Genomic DNA, 18,952 nt, shown 5'->3' on the forward strand with positions numbered 1-18,952 from the left:
ATACAAGGCCAAGTCAAGGCAGATATGATAGTATACACTTCCGGTGAATACCTTTTCCTCTTTTGATTGCTTTATTTTGAAAGTATATACCGATAATGTAGCGTCTCCTCCATGGTCTCCTTTCCTCTCTCAATTTACCATAGACTCAAACTACCTGTATTTAGAATCATGAGTGTTCACTGCCCTCCAGTGGTTACAGTCAGGAAATGCAATATTAGATTACATTTGTCCATTTAAAAAGATGTATATTTCTGTAACTAATTGCTTGTGACCTTTTTATTCTTTGATTTATTTTCGAAATTGTGGCTTGAATGAAGAAGTGATTTGTTAAATGATCACACAGCTGTTGGGAACGTCAGTTTGATCCTAGATACAGATACATTGTAAAAGGTTAAAATATATATATATGGTGTATTCGTTAGAGTGTGCGCCTAGGTGAAAGGTATGGTGTGAAAAAGATTCACTGATACTGCCCATTTGTATTCATCAGACTCTTTTAGAAATTGGAATTCACCTAATCAGATGTGTTGTCAGTGTAACACCCATGTTAACACCTCTTCACTACAAGTCTACTGGAAATAAGATGGTTGGAAACAGAACATCTTTGTTCTTTTTCAAGCCACATACCCATTGTTTATTCACCGTGAAAGCTGAATAACTATGTTGGAGCTTATACTGTAAGAAACTAATTCATAACTAGTTCATCAAAGGTCATAATTTTTGCTGATGGCACACTGGAAGGAAAATTAAATTAAGAGTGAGAGGATGCGGTGGTAGATAATTACTTTTAAAGCTTTAGATGCTGTCAGATTATCTTCTTGTAACTTCTTCATGTAACTGTGGATACATTGAATTATTAGTGTATCTCGACTGTCAGGGAAAAAAAATCAGACAAACAAAAACAGAGCTCTTGTTGGAAAAAAAAAATTCTGAACGAACATGATATGGCCTGAAGAGGAGAGCTCTGTGTTCTGATCCTGTTGACTGATGGGTGACACACTGAGGATGGTGTGGCGGATTTATGTCTGTATGTTACGGAGCAGGAAAACACGATCTGAAAGGCAACTCACATTGTTGACATCTGTCACATCTTTAATGATGTTGAAAACATAAAAAAGTGGATTTCGGACAAAATGGCTGATTTAATCTACACTCAACAATAAAACATGCTGACAGGTTTACAAAATAAAAAGGATTCATATTCTGAATTCTCACTCTTTTAGAGCTGTTATGTCTTGCACAGTGACCTAAATCTTCTCATAAATTTATAATGCATTTGCCCCTAATTAAATATTAAACTATGACTATCATGTTATTTATGTGAACTTTGGTTACTATAGAGGAATTTGAAAGGATTATCTGTGAGGTATTTAATTCTCATATGAATACCATGAAATGATCAGTTATTCCAATGAAAATGCCAGTAAACCAGATGTACAATAGATATCTTTATTATAGTGCATTTATCAAATGTTACAAGCTTAAAAAAAACATAAGGTTATCCAGACAAACATATGCACATACATCATTTGTGAAACCTTGAAAAGTGAATATTCACATCTGAACAAGGGTATGTGGATGACACAGTTAAAATACATTTCCTGACAAAATATTATATACATTTGTATTTCTTGTTGTATACTAGATCACATCACTTATAGGGCTGGGTACCGAATTCAATACTTTTTAGGCACCGACCAAATTGCCTCTATAGTATCGAGTATCGAAAAATGCCTTGTCATTCAATACCCAATTTCAATACCTAAGGAGCAAATCTCGTCAGCGTCAGTGAGCCAATAAGCATGCAGCATGCTTGTACCAAGATCTAATAATGCTGCTGATTGGCTGTCTAACATTACATATGGTAGAGACCTGCAGGAGAAATACTGCATGTTCACAAACTGACGTAGCTGAAAAATAAATAAAAAGAATTGTGCTATAATGTGTAACGTTGTTAATTCCTTTTTTTTATAAAAATAACGTTAAGGAACCAGTATCAAAGTCACGGTATTGGTATCGAAATTTTTTTAATGATACCCAGCCCTAATCACTTATCCTATGAACTCTACTGATGTTTAAGAAATACCCCAACGTAAGGACAAACAAAAACCCAAAAGAAGAGTCGATTAGCTATTCAAACCTCCAAAGAAAACTTAACTAAATGCCTAGTCCTAGAAAAACAGAAGGGAAAATTAATTTTCCTTTGGAGGTCAGTGTGATATTATGACCTTGGTGTGCACAGTTCGAGATTGGTTTCTAATTAATCGCAGTAGCCTTTGGCATCAGTGGTGTGTGGGAATTATTCTGTTACTTTCGTACTTGCACATTTGCATGTGTGCTGTTGGAGAACAATGGGAAGGGTTATTGTCTATGGGTTCATTGCAAAGGCTGATAGATAAACCGCTGTCTTCACATAGGCCTGTGTTGCACAAGTTGCTGAGGTTGTGCAAATGGCATTACTGGGAGACAATGTAAATAACTCCAGGGGAAGTGCCCTGGCTACATGCGGGGAAAACACCATAAAGCCTGAAGCATCAAGGAAGCATTTACAGTGCTGATTCATAAGGGGACCAGAGCAAATACTTCCAATTCAACTATACCGTTAATCAAAGACAGGCTGACAATTCTGTGTCCTCTAGAAAACCACAGGTGGGAAAACTCATGCCCTGCAGGCGAACCAAAAGCTGAACCAAACACAATGGGCACTTTCTGAATGAAAACAATTGGTCCCTAGAGCATTTGCACACCTGGCATGTCAGCTCATGTCAAAGCAAACCAGGTTGTCTGTGCATCAACAGATACATTAAAAAAAGAAAACAAACACAAAGAACTATATACAATAGAAAATAAGACTACCAGTAAATAAAAAGAGAGAGTGGGAGAAAGTCCAAAATAAAAAGGCCTCACCATTCCAGTAACTGGACAAGGCTGAAACCCAAACAGCACCAGAAGGATACACACATCCACCAACAATGCAGTAGCTACACACAACACACCTCCATATATGTAAACATACACTGTAACATTTATTGCCTTTTCTAGACCCAGTCCTGATGGATCTTTTAATGCTCTGTGTGTAAAAAACAAGACCACATGTAAATATATATCAGGTTATTGCCATAAGAGGGATAACATTTAGAGGTGGCACTGAATTCAATATAAAAACTGAAGAAATGATTCAACAACTTTTCTTCAGAAACAGAGATGCTGAATACATTCTGACCGTAACGGGACGTACAGCAGACACACTTGGGGATTCAAACATTTCTGAAAGAGAGAAAATAAATAAGTATCCAGTGTTCACTGCAGCAGTCAAAATCAACTTAAATCCACCAAAACTCAAAATTTTCAAAAGAATGTGAACTGATCTGGGATGTGGGATATTTTACCGTATCAAACATGACACTGTGGTATACTGTGTGTCTTTGCAAGGTGAATAAACAGTTCAAAAAGGCCTTAATGTCACTAGCAGATTTAAAAACAAATGTACACAGGACTCAACATCCTGTGTCCTTCTTTGCTTTGTGGAGACCAGTGGCTTTGGATGTGCTGACACTGGAGGAATGAGATGCTTGAGAGTTAACTGTGTTCAAAGCCCAACATGGCTGCTCCCATTCACATATCCAAAAAACACACACCTACAGTACACAGATGCAGGGTAGCACTGGCCAAAGGTCCAACGCTTCAGAGGAAAAAGAGAAAAGGAGAGAATGAGACCAGGAACCAGTATACTGCAGACAGAGAGGACCGACAGGAGGTGGAGTGATGGATCATTTTGCTTTCTTTAGCTGGTTAGAAAGCCAGTCGAGACCCTCGTAAAGACCATCTCCAGCAGTGGCGCATGTGGCCTGGATATACCAGTTGCGATGGCGCAGGGAGTGAAGGCCCAGCTTGTCTGTGATCTCAGCTGCATTCATTGCATTGGGAAGGTCCTGAAAACACAACACTTTATTAACGACAAGAAAAAAAAGCAACCAACACTCCCTGCTAAGGTTTGCACAGATCACTTTCTTACCCCCTTGCTTTTTATCACGTATACAGACAGCTGCAGGTCCTCTCAGGAAGGCAGTTACCTCGTCAAATGCTCTGACGACACCGCCCTGCTGTCTCTCCTTCATGGCCACAAATCTGATAATGGTGCTGCCCTACCTGCATTCCTCAAATGGTGTGACGAAAATTGTCTAGACCTATATGTGACGGAAACTAAATAACTGATAATTGACTTCAGAAAAGCCAGTGTCGAACCTGAAGCGAGCATCATACGTGATGGAGATGTACATATCGTTCTTGAATACAAATACCTGGTAACTGCATTTGATTCACAGCTGAAATGTAATGAGAAGACAGACTTTAAGGCCCTGACACACCAACCCGACGGCCAACCGTCAGCAGAAAAGGCAGTCGGACTGATCAGTTGGCTCCCCGAGGTCCAAAAAGTGCCTCGGAACACACCGAAGCGACGGTGACTTGAGTGTACGTTATGCGCGTGCGCAAGACGTAATACGTCTCCATAACAGCAGGCGGCGCTAATCTGTATTGTCGCCCAAAAAAAAGGAAAACCGGAAATGACGAACGCGTCACGTGGGTCTGGCTTCTCCAGCCGAACATAATAGCGGCTTGTTCGAAATACAATCTCATATTTTACGAAAATAGTTCACTGAAACGTGTTTCTGAAAACATTTTAAGCGAGAAATAGGCCATGCAGTTGCTGAATCTGTCTTCATTTCAAATCGCCAAAATGAAGGACGACGGCACCTCCGACGGACGACGGCACGGAACACACCGAACAATTTCGAGTCACTGACCTCGCCAGACTGTCCGATGGCCGACTATCGGGTTGGTGTGTCAGGGCCTATAGAGTCATGAGGGGGCAGCAGATAATTCATCTGCTAGGGAAGCTAAACTCTTTCGGTGTCTGCAAGGAAATTTGATGTAACTTTTATAAAACTTTTATCAAGTTTATTAACTTTTTCATTTGTGTGCTGGTTTAATGGTTTGTCTGTTAAGGACAAGGTCTGTCTAACATTGTTAACTCAACCTGACCATGCCCTTTTTAGTGAATTTTTTGTTATGCCATACGGTTGCCGCTATTATGTTCCTGTAGGGAAAACTAATCGGTATGCAAATTCTTTCATTCCTTCAGCCATTAAGCTACTGAACACAAATCGTTGATCTATGCTCTTGTTGTCATTGGCATGTTGACGTTGATGTGGATGCTCATTGTTGTCGTTACTCTTGTACTTATTTATGACATGGATGGGATAGACATTACATTAATATCCTTAGCAGAATACTGATCCAATATTCTGCATCTGTATCAGTGCTCTTATTCATCATTTTAAAATAGTTAACAATGCAACTTTATACATTTTTTTAACAATAGTATTAAAATTTGCAAAAGCCTATAAAGACTGTGGACATATGAACATCTCCAGACTAATGTTATACACATTTATTTGGTCCTTTAATATTGTATGTCTGCCGATACAGAGGCCAAACGGATACATATAATACTAAATGTTAATTAAATATGTATCTTACACCCTGTAGCCTACTGAATCTAAAACACCTTATTTTTCAGGAGCTACTAAAATATGTACAGTCCTTAATCAAAAATATTAAAGCAGCCATATTATGCTCATTTTCAGGTTCATGATTGTATTTTAAGGTTGTACCAGAATAGGTTTACATGGTTTAATTTTCAAAAAACACCATATTTTTGTTGTACTGCACCGCTCTCTCTCACTGCTGCAGATCCTCTTTTCAGCTGGTCTCTGTTTTAGCTACAGAGTGAGACCTCTTTTCTTCTTCTTCTTCTGTACTATCTTTGATAGCACTTGCACATGCCCAGTAGCTCAGATGTAGATCATGTCAGCTAGCTAGCTCCATAGACAGTAAAAGAAAGGCTGTTTTTACAACTTCGGTCGGTTACAAGGCAGGATTAGCTGGGAGACTTCTAAATGAGGGCGCATGTAAGTAGTTCTTTTGTAGATTATGGTGAACTTGTGTGTGTTGTAGCAGTGCTTTGCTATTGAGAACGAGGTAGCATGCTAGCGTTAGCATGCTAGCGTTAGCATGCTAGCGTTAGCATTAGCGCTACGAGCTAATGGTTGCGGTTAGCCTGCTCGTTTCGGCTTGTGACATCACAAGCCGTGCAGATTTTGACCAGCTCAACCAGAGACTGAAGGCAGGACACATTCAGAAACTGTATCTCACTCTAAACAGCATGGATGGATTCTTATCAAAGTTTGTATGTGTGTGGAAGCACCAGAGACACAACATAACACCCCAAATACCAGAAAAAGTGATTTTTTCATAATATGGGCACTTTAAGTTTATAAGCTCAAATTATTGATATAATATGAAAGTGGGAGAGGACAACTGAAACTGACGAAGTGATAGAGAGAAAACTGCTCTGTTGGAGTTGTGGTAACAACAAAAACACTCATGGTTATACAGTAGTTTTACAGTAGGCTGTTTTAAAGGAGAGCAGGGCTGCAACGACAGCCAGGTAAGGTGGACAAAACACGATAGAATAGCCAATACCAATTCATTAAAATATGCCCGAAATGGCCCCAATACAGATCCCTAGGATTAGTAAGGGAAATCTTTAATATCTAAACAAATCTAATAAATTGGGGTTGCTCTTTCACTTTCTCCACCCAGATTTATCCTGCCTGTCTGGAGGTTGAACCTTCCGATCTCAAGCCCTCTTCTCGAACCATTAATTTACCACTGCGTCTGCAATCTTTGTTCCTTTGATCATACCATTATGTTAGTGGACCAATCCCCTGTTCACTGACCAATGATTAATGACCAATTGATATGTGCCAGGTTCTCCCACTAATGATTTTTTCTCAGAACAGTGACTCAAATTCACCTGTTTGTTGGCAAACACAAGCAGCACAGCATCCGCCAGCTCATCTTCAGCCAGCATTCGCATCAGCTCCTCCTTCCCCTCACCAGCTCGCTCCCTGTCATTACTATCCACTACAAAGATAAGGCCTGAAAATGGAAAAGAGGGGAGGTTTTTACAAAGAAAATGGATACAAGTCTCCACATGTAATGGAGGATTCAACCAACAGTGGGCCGGCAACATGATAAGTCTCTCACCTTGTGTGTTTTGGAAGTAATGCTTCCAGAGTGGCCTGATCTTGTCCTGACCGCCAACATCCCACACTGTAAAACTGATGTTCTTGTATTCTACCGTCTCAACATTAAAACCTGCGGATGAAGGGAAAAACGAAGAGATAAATATGTTTGATATCTTGGCATTGGTAAGAAGACCATGCAGTGTGACAACTTGTAAAGATGCAGGAGAGGACTTACCGATGGTAGGGATTGTGGTAACAATTTCTCCCAGTTTGAGCTTGTACAGGATAGTGGTCTTTCCAGCAGCATCCAGTCCTACCATCAGGATCCTCATTTCTTTCTTGCCAAACAAGCCTTTAAACAGGCTAGCAAAAGCTCCCATCTTGGCTCACCTGCAGAAAGAGAAATATTACCGCTACCGTGTTTGTCATTTTAACTGGCAAAAGTTTGATGGTGGTGATGGTTAAGTGATGAGGTAAACAAGACAGACCATTGCACTTTATATCAAAGTAGTGGTAAGTTAGCTACTTTTGCAGTGTAAAGTGACTTGACAGCACATGTTCATCAAGTTACCCATTTGGCCAATTACATTTTTTGATCCTGTTTTGATCCTGTTTAAGTGACACTGCTGTAAAATGACATCACAAAACTCCAGCATGCAGTACTAGTTCCATAAACATAACTGAAATACCCCAGCATTACATACAAGCGCATGTAATTATTATAATACATATCCAAACAGAGGTTATAGCCTACAATTCAATTTATTTTTTTCTTTTGAACACTTATAAAGACCTTTTTAATACCACATAGAATGGCCTATAGGATAACAACAATTTTCTAATGCTATAATGAATTAAAGCAACACAACCTAGACCTTGCAGCAGAAAATTGATAGATTAGCCAATTAAAAATGATTCACTCAGTTCATTAGATTTTTCTACACTAAAGTTTGAATGCAGAAATCTGTGATTTAGGTTCCCCAACAAGTTTACTTTCATTACGGTTTGTTAATCATTTAGTCTATAAAATGTAAAAAATGACAAATAACTATTGCAAAATTTAAAAAAAATGTCAAGAAAACATAAATTATGTAATTAAATTATTTATTAAATGCCATTTAATTAATCGATTAGCAGTTTGATTTTCTGTTGCCTACTGTCAACTACTTGATTGACGAATCGTTACAGCTCGAAATAGCTATCTAATGTAGGCTATGTCACTCTTCTACTTAACATTCAGCAAATTCTGCATTCTTAGTCATGTTATGCTCGATGACAACCAATAAGGTTCTGTAAATCATGTTTCTCTTTTGTTGTTTATGAAGAATGTGCACTCTTTTTACTTGTTGGCAAGTTGGTGCTAATCTCTATTGCACTATTGAGCTGCATATTTAACCCACAGCTGAGCAAAACAAGTTGAGGCACGTTAGTTGTCAACAGACATTGTGTCCTAATGTAGCCTCAATTTTAGTATCATAACTATGTAGCCAGCTAGTCCTGAAACAACGAGTCTATTATTCGAAAAAAAGCTATGTAGCTAGATAATTTATAGTAATTTATCAAGACAAATGCCAAACATATATGGGTTCAGCCTCAGTTTTATATCATTTAGGCTTGGGACTGTTGACTGGACAAAACAATTTACACTTCATTGATTTAGTGATTAATCGATATAAAGAAAACCTGACAGATTCATTGATGATGAAAAATTTGCGTTGCAGAACCATGTAAGAAAATATTGCTTAATTATGTTTTTTTTTTAACGTTACATATAGCCTATATCAGAATTAATTTCTGTATTGGTGAAATCCCAACAAACCTATATTTTCATTCATTCATCTGGGGTTAGGATAGCATCCAGCTTCTCAAACAAATGACGTACTTTCGATTAACGTTAATAGCTAACGTTACTCATTTGAGTAAACAGGAATGACATGTTCTTCTTTGTTTCTACACCTTTATTTCTTACAAAAAAGACAACTTACATTTTCAAGAGAGTTCACAGCCAGCAAACACATTTAAATTAGTGAGCTGACCATAAAGCAGGCGTTAACCCAAGCTAGCCTAACGTTAACGTTAGCTATATTTGAGGAAGAACAACATTAGATTACCGTTTACAGCATAAGATACTCCGTCACGTACAAATAAGACAGTGACTGTACGTTAACAGGTTATTGCTCTCCACACTTATTTCAATGAAAATTAATATCTAACTGTTATGACAAACTAATGTTAAATGTTTAATTACAAATAATAGTTGTACCTTTACTGGTGCTTCAAAATCCTTCTTCCTGGTCTTGACCAAGGCTTTACAAATGAAGGCTGAGACACGTCTCTGAATCTGCTCTGAGCCTCCGGTGCTGAAGAAATGAAGCCAATGCGGAAGTGCCAACAGCTGCAGTTCATCGATTGGCCACTTGAAGCTGGCTCCAAAAGGGAGTCAATCCCCATAGACCCCCATGTTGAAATCATTGACAGTCTATGGTTGAAATGCACGCCCTTCCAGCAAAATTAAACACTTTACAGCCTGGTACAACAACAAAACGGGTTTGGATTTATAGGTAAGTTCTCCCTTCATTATAACTGTGTGGCGCATCATATCATTTGGAGATGATACATCTGTCATAAAACACCCACAGGAGGAAGGAGGAGAGTGAGAAACGTTACTGGGTTATGGTCACTTTTAACACTATACATTACAAAGAGAAAAAAAGAAAAAAAATGTAAGGACAAATTTGTCACAGTGTCACACTTAGTTTGGCCCCCTTTCACGGTTGTCAAAGGTTAAGGCCCCCTTTCTAAACCCTGTAGGATAGTAGCCTATGATTGTGTAAATTATTTCTAGGTCCCTCCTAAACGCAAATTTGTTACAACCTTATCCTCTGAACTTCTTTACCTTGTACCAACCAGTATGTGCCTCACAAGTATTTAATTGGTGCTAATATTTACAAAATATTGAATCTAAAGCATATTTCCTCATATGGATTATGGGGGATGGACAGCAAATACTCAGCAACTATTTTGATAATCAATTAATCGTATAATAAACATGACAAATTAAACTCTCTGCCTCCACTTTCCCAATTGAGTGGATTTGCTGCTTCTCTCGGTTTTATATGATATTATATGATAATATTTTTGGAATTTGGACTTTTAGTTAGACAAAACAAGACATTTGAAGACATCACCTTTGTCTTTACGAAATTGTGATGGGTGATTGTCACCATTTTCTCACATTTTATCAAGCAAATTATTAATTAATCAATAAAAAAATAATCTGCTACCTCTCCTCAACTCTTACTTTTAAATTCATTCATGTTCACAGATTAAATTTCTATATTGAATCCACTAGGTGGGGCTCTATCCATGGTTGTTTTTTCTCTAAAGGACTAATGAAGTTTGAAAGTACATGGAGTGTGTAGTTTGACTGGAAGAACAGGCTATAGGTCCTTTAATAATATACTGCATGGTTGTGTCCTTTAATCTCAGGCTTCATGGATCATTTACATCTCATCCATATGGTTCTCTTGAATGCTGTGCTTTAATTTGTTTGCAAGATTGGTGGATTTTGCTGTCTAAAAGCAATGATTATAATGTAATAACTTATATGTCTAAAATGGGGAAATTCTCTTTTGCTTTATCCTTGGTCAAGGACACTTCAGGATGGATGTATGCTGCCCTTGTGGGTTAGACTTCGGGTCTGGTGGAGCTTCGGGCTCTGATCATGAAACCACTTTTAAATATGCTGAATATCATTTCTAAGACTACTGATCAACAGAATTGCAATTTATGCAAAAAATGTAATTTGAGTGAAAAATGTTAGTTGAAAGAAAGGAGTTTTTAAATACCAAGTTTCCCTAAAAATGCCCCGATTTAAAGTTTTGATCCCAGTGCGTAACTAGGATGGCATCCTAGTGATGAGTACCCAGAGTATTCGAGATTTCTATATCACAGCAGATAAACCCAGTCATTTTGCAGCTTCGGTCACCTGGGTGGCGTTGCAGTGGGAGGGAATATACAGTAACAATAATGAGAGAATCCAATAAGGTTGCAGCAAGATGATGTCCCCCCTCCTCTCCAGCAAAGGGCCCTGCCTCCTAGCGGACCACTGGGCCTGTCGCACCGGATTGAAAGTCTGTGTACATGTGGGGCCGCTTAAAGAGGTGCGCCGACCAAACGGCACAGACTTTCTCCGTTGAAGAATCAGCGAGATGAAGAGCAGCGCCAACCCGGCACCATGCGCTCCAGGCTCCCACGGACCGCCTGCTTATTGCGACTCTTTGCACTCTGCATCCTCCTCTCGCACGCTGCAGCTTATTTTGGGTCAGCCGATTTGTTTTTTACTTCTGTTCATCACATTTATTGGTTGCCTTTGTTGTTTTAACCCTTAGAGGAGATCAAACCGACAACCATTACAAACTTTAGCCAAATTACGCACGCGTAATTGTGCGCATACTATTGAGGTAAATTGTTGTGTTGTTCGAAACCGCTACGGTTTATTTTTTTTAATTGTCATGCTAATTTGTTGAAACAAGTGGTAATTTAAGATGCATCTCAACCAAATTAATCTGAATTATTTGGCTATTCTTACGCGTTTTCCTGGATTTGTTAAATTACCGTTCCTTTTACCCGTGTATGGACTTTTATTGTTTACAGTGTTATAAATCAGAAAAAAATAAAACCCCATATTTTATAGTTTAATTTTACTGACGGAGTAAATTAACTTTTTTCAGGCGGCAAGACTGGGTAAACAGCGCAAAACAACAAATTCGTCACGTTTCTATTAGGTCTAATAATTATTATTAATAATAATAATTATTATTATTATTAATAATAATTATTGGAAAATGTTTCACCGTAGCCTAATAGTAGCCATATATACCTACAGTTTATGTCAAAGTTAGATGCATTTATGCACTGCATTTATCAAAGACTAACTTACAAATGCAACTCATCGGACTTTGTTTTTTCTCTCCTCTCCAAGGCTGACAGGTCGGGAACCCTTGGTGTTTTTACCAGGTCCGTTTTCCAATGAACCTCCGACAGGCAAGGCCCACCTGAAGCAGTGCGAGCAGATGACTCTGACCAGGCGGCAGAAGAGGCTGTGTCGCAGGGAGCCTGGTCTGGCCGAGACGCTGAGGGAGTCAGTGCGCCTCAGTCTCCTGGAGTGTCGGTATCAGTTCAGGAATGAGCGCTGGAACTGCAGTCTGGACGGCCGGGGAAGTCTTCTGAAAAGAGGTAAGAATACAATTTCAACACGCTTTACAGTTTTAGCACTTTGTTGATCCGTCATCTGATGCGGCTTGCTGGGCTCAAACCTGACACCACCCAGTTGCGCAGTCCCTTTTGTGTATTTTATCTTTATTTATCTTAATCTGTATTTACATCAAGTGAGACAGGTGCATAGCTGCCATTTTTTTAAGCTACATCCACTCTCTGAGCAAGATACCAAAATGGAGTGCTGAGCCACATCTGCCTGCATGGCCCTGACGCTGATGGCAACATCCATTTATCTTAAAACCAAATGATTATCTACAGAAAAAACTTGTAGTAAGTTGAGAACAAACGTTTTGGGCCAAGACTGGAGACAGTAATCAAACATGATTGCGGTCTACCTTTAATAAAAAATACAGATTTATTTTTTTAATCAATGGTGTGACTCATAAGCCACATGTCAACACAGGGGTGTGGTGAAATGTAAACATTTAAAGTTACATTTCCATATAGAATCGTGTTAATTATCACAAAAAAATAGTATAAAATGAATATCAGTTAATATATTATGTCTGTCTCTTTAATAATAAAACACATACAAAATGGTTTTTAGACTATCAAATGTTGTTTGTATTGGTTGTTGCTGCCTTATTTCCTTACTCGGCCCTGATTTTACAACATAGAAATTAGCTTTTCTATTAACTTTTATCTAACATTTGGAGAGATTGCTAGTATACCATTTTTTTTTTTTAGAGTTGTGACAAAGTGACTGTGATTTAAAGTCACAGTCATTCTTGTGTACTTCGAGCAACTGTAACACCAAAGCGTTTGTGACAATGACACCGGGTGACACTTCTAAATCCTTTTTCTTTTATTGTGTGTAACTTAAGATGTTCTGCACACTCCCTTGACTTGATACAACCCCTGAAAAAAGTTTTCAAAAAGTAGTGTACTTAAATACTTTTTCCATGACCTGATTCAACCATTGATTAGCTACACTTAAGATATGCCATACTAAATCACCATATTGGATATAGCTCAAGTCCCCTGCAGGTCTGCTGTGCACAGAAAATGCTTTATGCATATGGATATCAGTGTGTGGGAGAACATGAACAGGTCAGCATGGAGGTAATGAGGGAGTAGAAAGCCAAGAAATGTGGTGTGGTGGAGAGTGCTCAAACCCCGTGGTTATTTTTATCTCGGGAAAGCGCCCATTCAGAGAGGAAAAGGGTGGCATGATTATCCACTTTCATCTGGGAAAATCCTTCCTAGTCAAAATAATAATTAATTGGATCAAAATATACCCTGGTGATGGCTCTGGGTGAAGCAAATAACAGTGTGTAACCAAAAGGAAAGAAGAGGAATTATTACACATGCCATTTTGCAGAATAATGCTGAGGTTGTAGCAAACCATGACAACGTAGTGAGCTCTTTGTAAACATTTTGGCTTAAAGGCTTACTCAGTGGCACAAAAGGCATTTGGATGATTGTAAACTATGAATTAATCCCTTAAGCTATACACAGTTTGCACTCAGAACACGTTTTTAATGACAAAAATAGCTCTTGCATTAAAAGCTTTGTAAATTCAGCTCTTTAAATCGGTCCTAGATATAGACAAACTGACATTTAAACATAAAAAATGTTTACACAAAATTAAACCACCTCCTCTGTCTTTAACATCTATCCCAGCATTCAAGGAGACTGCCTTCCTACTGGCAGTGTCCTCTGCGGCACTAACCCATGCACTCGCCAAAGCGTGCAGCTCAGGCCGAATGGAGAGGTGCACATGTGACGACTCCCCCGGCATCCAGCATCGAGAAGCGTGGCAGTGGGGGGTCTGCGGAGACAACCTGAAATATAGCACCAAGTTTCTCAAGAAGTTCCTCGGCCAAAAGAAGGTCAGCAAGGACCTGAGGGCTCAAGTTGACGCCCAAAACATCAACGTTGGAATTCGGGTGAGTGTGAACAAATAAAGCCAAAGGAGTAGAAATATTGCATCAGATGTGCTTCAGCAAAACAGACCCCTCTTCCCATTATGATGCAGTTGCCTCCCGAGGCCAAGGCATCACAAACATCACCTATACCTGAGCCACACTTAGCTCAATTAGTTGGGCTGCAATTTTACACTACAATTATACCTCTGGCACACTCCAGCACCATCAGAGGATACAGAATTGTAAACCTCACCTGCATATTTTTCACAGTGCCAGCCAGACAAATGCCCCTTTATTTGCTGCCGTCGTTGGCCTTGGAGGATAATAAAAGGACAGAGGGTGAGGCAGTGCAGCAGAGAGTCAGGACGGCTGTGGGATCGTTGGAGCCAGGTGTTCTTAGACATGATAAAGCTTGCTGTGCGGGCCTACAGAAAATTAAAGGTCTCATGTCGGAGAGAACGATTATAACCGAGGCCTCTTTTTAATATACGAGCGAGCATTTTTTTCCACTTACTGGATCACTGTGCTCTTCATAAATCCACCTAATGTTCATAACCACCACTGTGTTGCTCTGAAATGGCAGGCCCCAGGGTCCTACTCCTTAAGCTCACACCTAGGGAGAGCCAGAAAGAAACAACAGGAAGAACTGAAAGCATCAGTCTTATCTCATCTTTACTGAGTTAAATGTTTTCCTCACTTTACACCAATGTGGCCAAGAAGAGACCACGACTCGTGTTAACAGAAACATGAAGTGGTCGGCACCCCCCTCATCTTTCAGTAATGGTGCTCTGAAGCCCCTGAGGGGTTCATACCTGCAAAGGGAGGAACTGAGCAGCACTTTTAAACCCAGAAGTACCCTCTGGCTCCCTCTGTATGACCTGTCTCTGGCCCCCGCCAAGACAGCAGCTCTCAGGCTGAGTGATCGCGCTCTCATCACTGACCATCAAGCTCAGTGAACTCTTAACCTAAATCAGGGGGCACCATGGCAAACCGCTGCTACATTTTTTTTGGCACTTCTTGCACAGAAATTCTTATCAATGTTTTCCATGAGCAGGCATGTACAAAGAACAGGGTGGAGAGATTCCACTGTCTGCACCGTTTGTCACCAATGCCTCGGGCTTGAGGAAAGAGACAGGAGAGAAGCAGACAGAGCTAGTTTCAACACATTGAGAAAAAAAATTGCAAGAGCTGTCCAAGTGAGAAATGTGAGGTAAATGAAATACGACATTCTGAACAGTCCCCCTCAATCCATTATGTCAAAAGTTTTGACTGAGGTGGGCTAAAGGTGCACGTTCCCAGACCACCACTCCTAACCCTCTACCCACCCTGCAGGAAACTGTCTCACTCTGTCCAGATAGACCTCCCAGATAAGAGGCCAGGTAATGAATCAAACTGAAAGAACTGACATCTCTGCATTTTCTTCCCCTCCCTTGCTTTTTTTTCTCACATCTCAGGCAGTGAAGAGTGGGCTGAAAACAACCTGCAAGTGTCACGGTGTCTCCGGCTCTTGTGCCGTACGGACTTGCTGGAAGCAGCTGTCTCCTTTCCATGACACTGGACGGCTGCTGAAGTACAGGTATGACACCGCGGTGCGAGTGCTGAGTGTCACCAACGCAGCCACCGGGGAGACGGAGCTCGCTGGGCCCCGTCGCCATGGCCAGAGCCTTCGTACTACTGACCTGGTCTACCTGGAAGACTCCCCCAGCTTCTGCAGGCCCTCGCGCTACTCCCCGGGTACAGGCGGCCGGTCGTGTGCCAAAGACACCAGTTGTCAGAGTATGTGCTGCGGACGTGGTTACAACACAGCCATGCGCCTCACCAGCCTGTCCTGCCACTGCCAGGTACGCTGGTGCTGCCACGTGGAGTGTCAGACATGTGTGAGAGAGGAGGAGGTGTACACCTGCAAAAACGCATAACAAATGATAAGATAGAAGAAATATGAGGGAGACAAAGAGTTCATCATTGACCTGACATATTGACATGGCTGAACTATAATCTCCTATAGACAATTCACTGAGGGATCTCACACCAGAGCATGTCTTTGCAGATCTCCAGTCTGGCCTGCATGTGATTTGGGGAGGAATACACACAATTGTAACATTATAATATTGCTGGTTATTTGCTAATCATCACCGATTTGATACGCAGCAGCTTACTGTAGGTGAGGATGTTTTCAAACTACTCTGCTTTTCTCTTGCTGGATGCACTGAATTCCCACTCCTCTGGGACGTAGGGGAAATGAGCTCTTAAAACAGGTACTGGACTGGACGTCACCAGCAGTATGACGTCAAACCCCGTCTGCAGGGGATCTCTGACACTGACTTTGTTGTATTGTAATTACATTGGCCCCTTCCACTTGACTATTTATTGTATCACTCATTGTATCTGTTGTACTGCTGCTTTATACTTTAACCTTCTTGTAATTGCCACTAAGGCTAAAATGGCCTTAAAAGGAATCCACCTGTCTGTCTTTCTGTCTGCTGTGGAGAAATGTTAGGAGTTCATTTCTGATTAAAAAGCACTTAAGTTGCTCTTGCTACATATGATACAAAGTATATAATTAATCATAGACGTTAGAAAAATCTATAGGTCTAAATATATGTTTAAACAGAATCACTGGAAGCTTTGAGGGGTGCCACTGATATACATTGTAACAAGCATTAACAGGGTTATTGTGTAAAGAAACAAGCTGAGTTTCAGTTGCTCTTATGGAAATGTCTATGGAAATCTCTACATGTAATGTCTGCTCAACAGAACAAAGGGAACTACACGGGGTAATAGTGAGGGAAACACCAAACACTGTCTTTGAAAAACGCTTAATTTCTGAACATACCACCCCTCCTCTTGTATTTCTTTTATTTATAGAAGCACACACAATGCTATACTTTCAAGTTTAAAATTGCCTGCCAGAACTATTTGGTCTTCAAAGTCTAATTTAGCCACATCTTTGTTCCAAATGCCTTTGAAGTGGGCTAATCGTGCTCCTCATTTTCCCAAATTGCTAATCAAGGAAAATCCCCATGTTTACTCACTTATCCTTACATCCAAGTCAAAAGTGCACATTACACCCAAGGGTTTATTTTATTGGCCAGTTTATGTTTTGTTTGAGTGATTCTAAACTGTATATATATATATATATATATATATATATATATATATATATATATATATATATATATATATATATATATATATATATATATATATAACTCATGTCAGGGCTCCAGGCATATGACAATGTGGAATCGTATTTTTCTACCTCACTTCATCTTTTGGCAAATATCAGTAAGATTTATGAGCTATGCAGAATTATGTCCTGTCCTTTGCATTCATTTTTAAAGATCATATTTTAGATTGTTGTACAGTTCTTTTGAATTTGGTAATACATATCTCCAGATTTCAAATGTATTTTTTTTATTTTGTTGCATTACTTTCTTATTTAAAATAAATAAGATTATTAAATGGACATACATTTGTAAGAGCTGTGTGTTTGTTGTGTCTTGTTCAGTTGCCGCAGGCACGTACCCTTAACCGTGCTCTCACACACATGCATGCACACTCCACACGCAACAGCAATACACCTGCCTGAAACTCTGTGCCCTGCATCTATCGAGCAAAACCACTTCCTGCTTATACTGCCCTGCCCTCCTTTTCATCTGAAAGTACTGTGGTCTGGCTGCATCACCCTCAAGCACCCAGTAAAAGGCGAGGGCTGGGTGGAGGACACGCATACAGGTGCTGTGCCTCTAGCCAGCACACCAACCAATGACCAATGACAATGATTCAGAAGAATGCTGTCTTACAGAGCGTTTGACCCTCAATTCACCATTAGAAAGTAACATTGCGCTGCCCCAGAATGACGATGAGAGCAGTTTATATGCTATTATCTGTGAATCATAACGTTCCACTCATTTGCAAAACATCAGTGAACCCACAGCATACAGAGGGCTATTGTATGAGGTATTTATGGTGTGTGCTCTGGTGCTTTTGATGTTGCTCTCTAATTACTATGATTACACATTATTATTCCTTATTAGATCATCAACCAGAGATGCCAAGTATTGCAGTGAATTATAGGACAATTTTAAAGTTACTAAGTTTAATGACCTTAAAAATCTCTATCATGGTTGTACAATATATTATATTGTTGGAGCAAATTATCTCTCAGTGTCATGAGTATACTGCATGACAAAAATCAGCCCTTTTTTATTAACGATAAAACGTGATAAAACTATGAGATAAGCCAAATGTCCCTTAATTTCAGCCATATGACAAATGTTAATAAGTAAGGCTAAAAGGTTTTCCTCATGTAAAAGAGAGAATAATCATCAATCTTTCTACTCTACTATCTCTTATCTCTTTTTAGATTCCTAAAATGTGATAATTGCTAAAAAACAAAACAAAGATATATTTTCTTCAGCACTAAAAATCTTATTGTTCCAGAATGAAAACCCTGTATCTCTAAATCTGGCGTGTTTTTAATTTTTCCGATAAACTGAAGGATTTTGTGTTCCTTTAAGGGTTGAGAAAATCCTTCCACTTCTAAAGTTACAAACACCATTTTAAACTCTACTGGATTGGCTGAAAAATACATTTGTCACAAAGCTGAAAACAAGCAGCTTTTTTCTTAGCTCATGAACAGTTGACATTTTTGTCTATCTAATAACAACATTCTATTACCAGTATAAACCTTTACTTGTACCCTTTGCT

The 18,952-nt window shown here is 39.5% G+C and overlaps 2 protein-coding genes across 2 annotated transcripts; one reads left to right on the forward strand and one right to left on the reverse strand.

The window, feature by feature from the left end:
* Nucleotides 1–2,022: 2,022 nt before the first annotated feature.
* arf2a (ADP-ribosylation factor 2a) lies at nt 2,023–9,629 on the reverse strand. The gene is made up of 5 exons (XM_031312593.2): nt 9,358–9,629; nt 7,330–7,484; nt 7,114–7,224; nt 6,881–7,005; nt 2,023–3,932 (listed from the first exon to the last, which is right to left on the reverse strand). The coding sequence occupies exons 2-5, from the start codon at nt 7,472–7,474 to the stop codon at nt 3,771–3,773; spliced, it is 543 nt and encodes a 180-aa protein (XP_031168453.1). The 5' UTR covers nt 7,475–7,484; nt 9,358–9,629; the 3' UTR covers nt 2,023–3,770.
* Nucleotides 9,630–11,171: 1,542 nt separating this feature from the next.
* On the forward strand, nt 11,172–17,056 carry wnt9b (wingless-type MMTV integration site family, member 9B). Its single transcript, XM_031312939.2, has 4 exons — nt 11,172–11,417; nt 12,079–12,332; nt 13,998–14,263; nt 15,697–17,056. Exons 1-4 carry the CDS (start codon nt 11,332–11,334, stop codon nt 16,156–16,158), a joined length of 1,068 nt encoding a protein of 355 aa, XP_031168799.1. The 5' UTR covers nt 11,172–11,331; the 3' UTR covers nt 16,159–17,056.
* Nucleotides 17,057–18,952: the final 1,896 nt, after the last annotated feature.

This window comes from Sander lucioperca, chromosome 21 (assembly GCF_008315115.2).
Source record: "Sander lucioperca isolate FBNREF2018 chromosome 21, SLUC_FBN_1.2, whole genome shotgun sequence".
NCBI lineage: Eukaryota > Metazoa > Chordata > Actinopteri > Perciformes > Percidae > Sander > Sander lucioperca.

Bases quoted from the DNA above. Each gene is read 5' to 3' on its own strand.
- arf2a (XM_031312593.2), bottom strand. From the start codon at position 7,474: ATGGGAGCTTTTGCTAGCCTGTTTAAAGGCTTGTTTGGCAAGAAAGAA. The intron at 7,225-7,329 runs GTAAGTCCTCTC...CTTCATCCGCAG, and splicing joins TACCACAATCCCTACCATCG to GTTTTAATGTTGAGACGGTA. The intron at 7,006-7,113 runs GTGAGAGACTTA...TTCCATTTTCAG, and splicing joins TTACTTCCAAAACACACAAG to GCCTTATCTTTGTAGTGGAT.
- wnt9b (XM_031312939.2), top strand. From the start codon at position 11,332: ATGCGCTCCAGGCTCCCACGGACCGCCTGCTTATTGCGACTCTTTGCA. The intron at 11,418-12,078 runs GTCAGCCGATTT...CTCCTCTCCAAG, and splicing joins CACGCTGCAGCTTATTTTGG to GCTGACAGGTCGGGAACCCT. The intron at 12,333-13,997 runs GTAAGAATACAA...CATCTATCCCAG, and splicing joins GGGAAGTCTTCTGAAAAGAG to CATTCAAGGAGACTGCCTTC.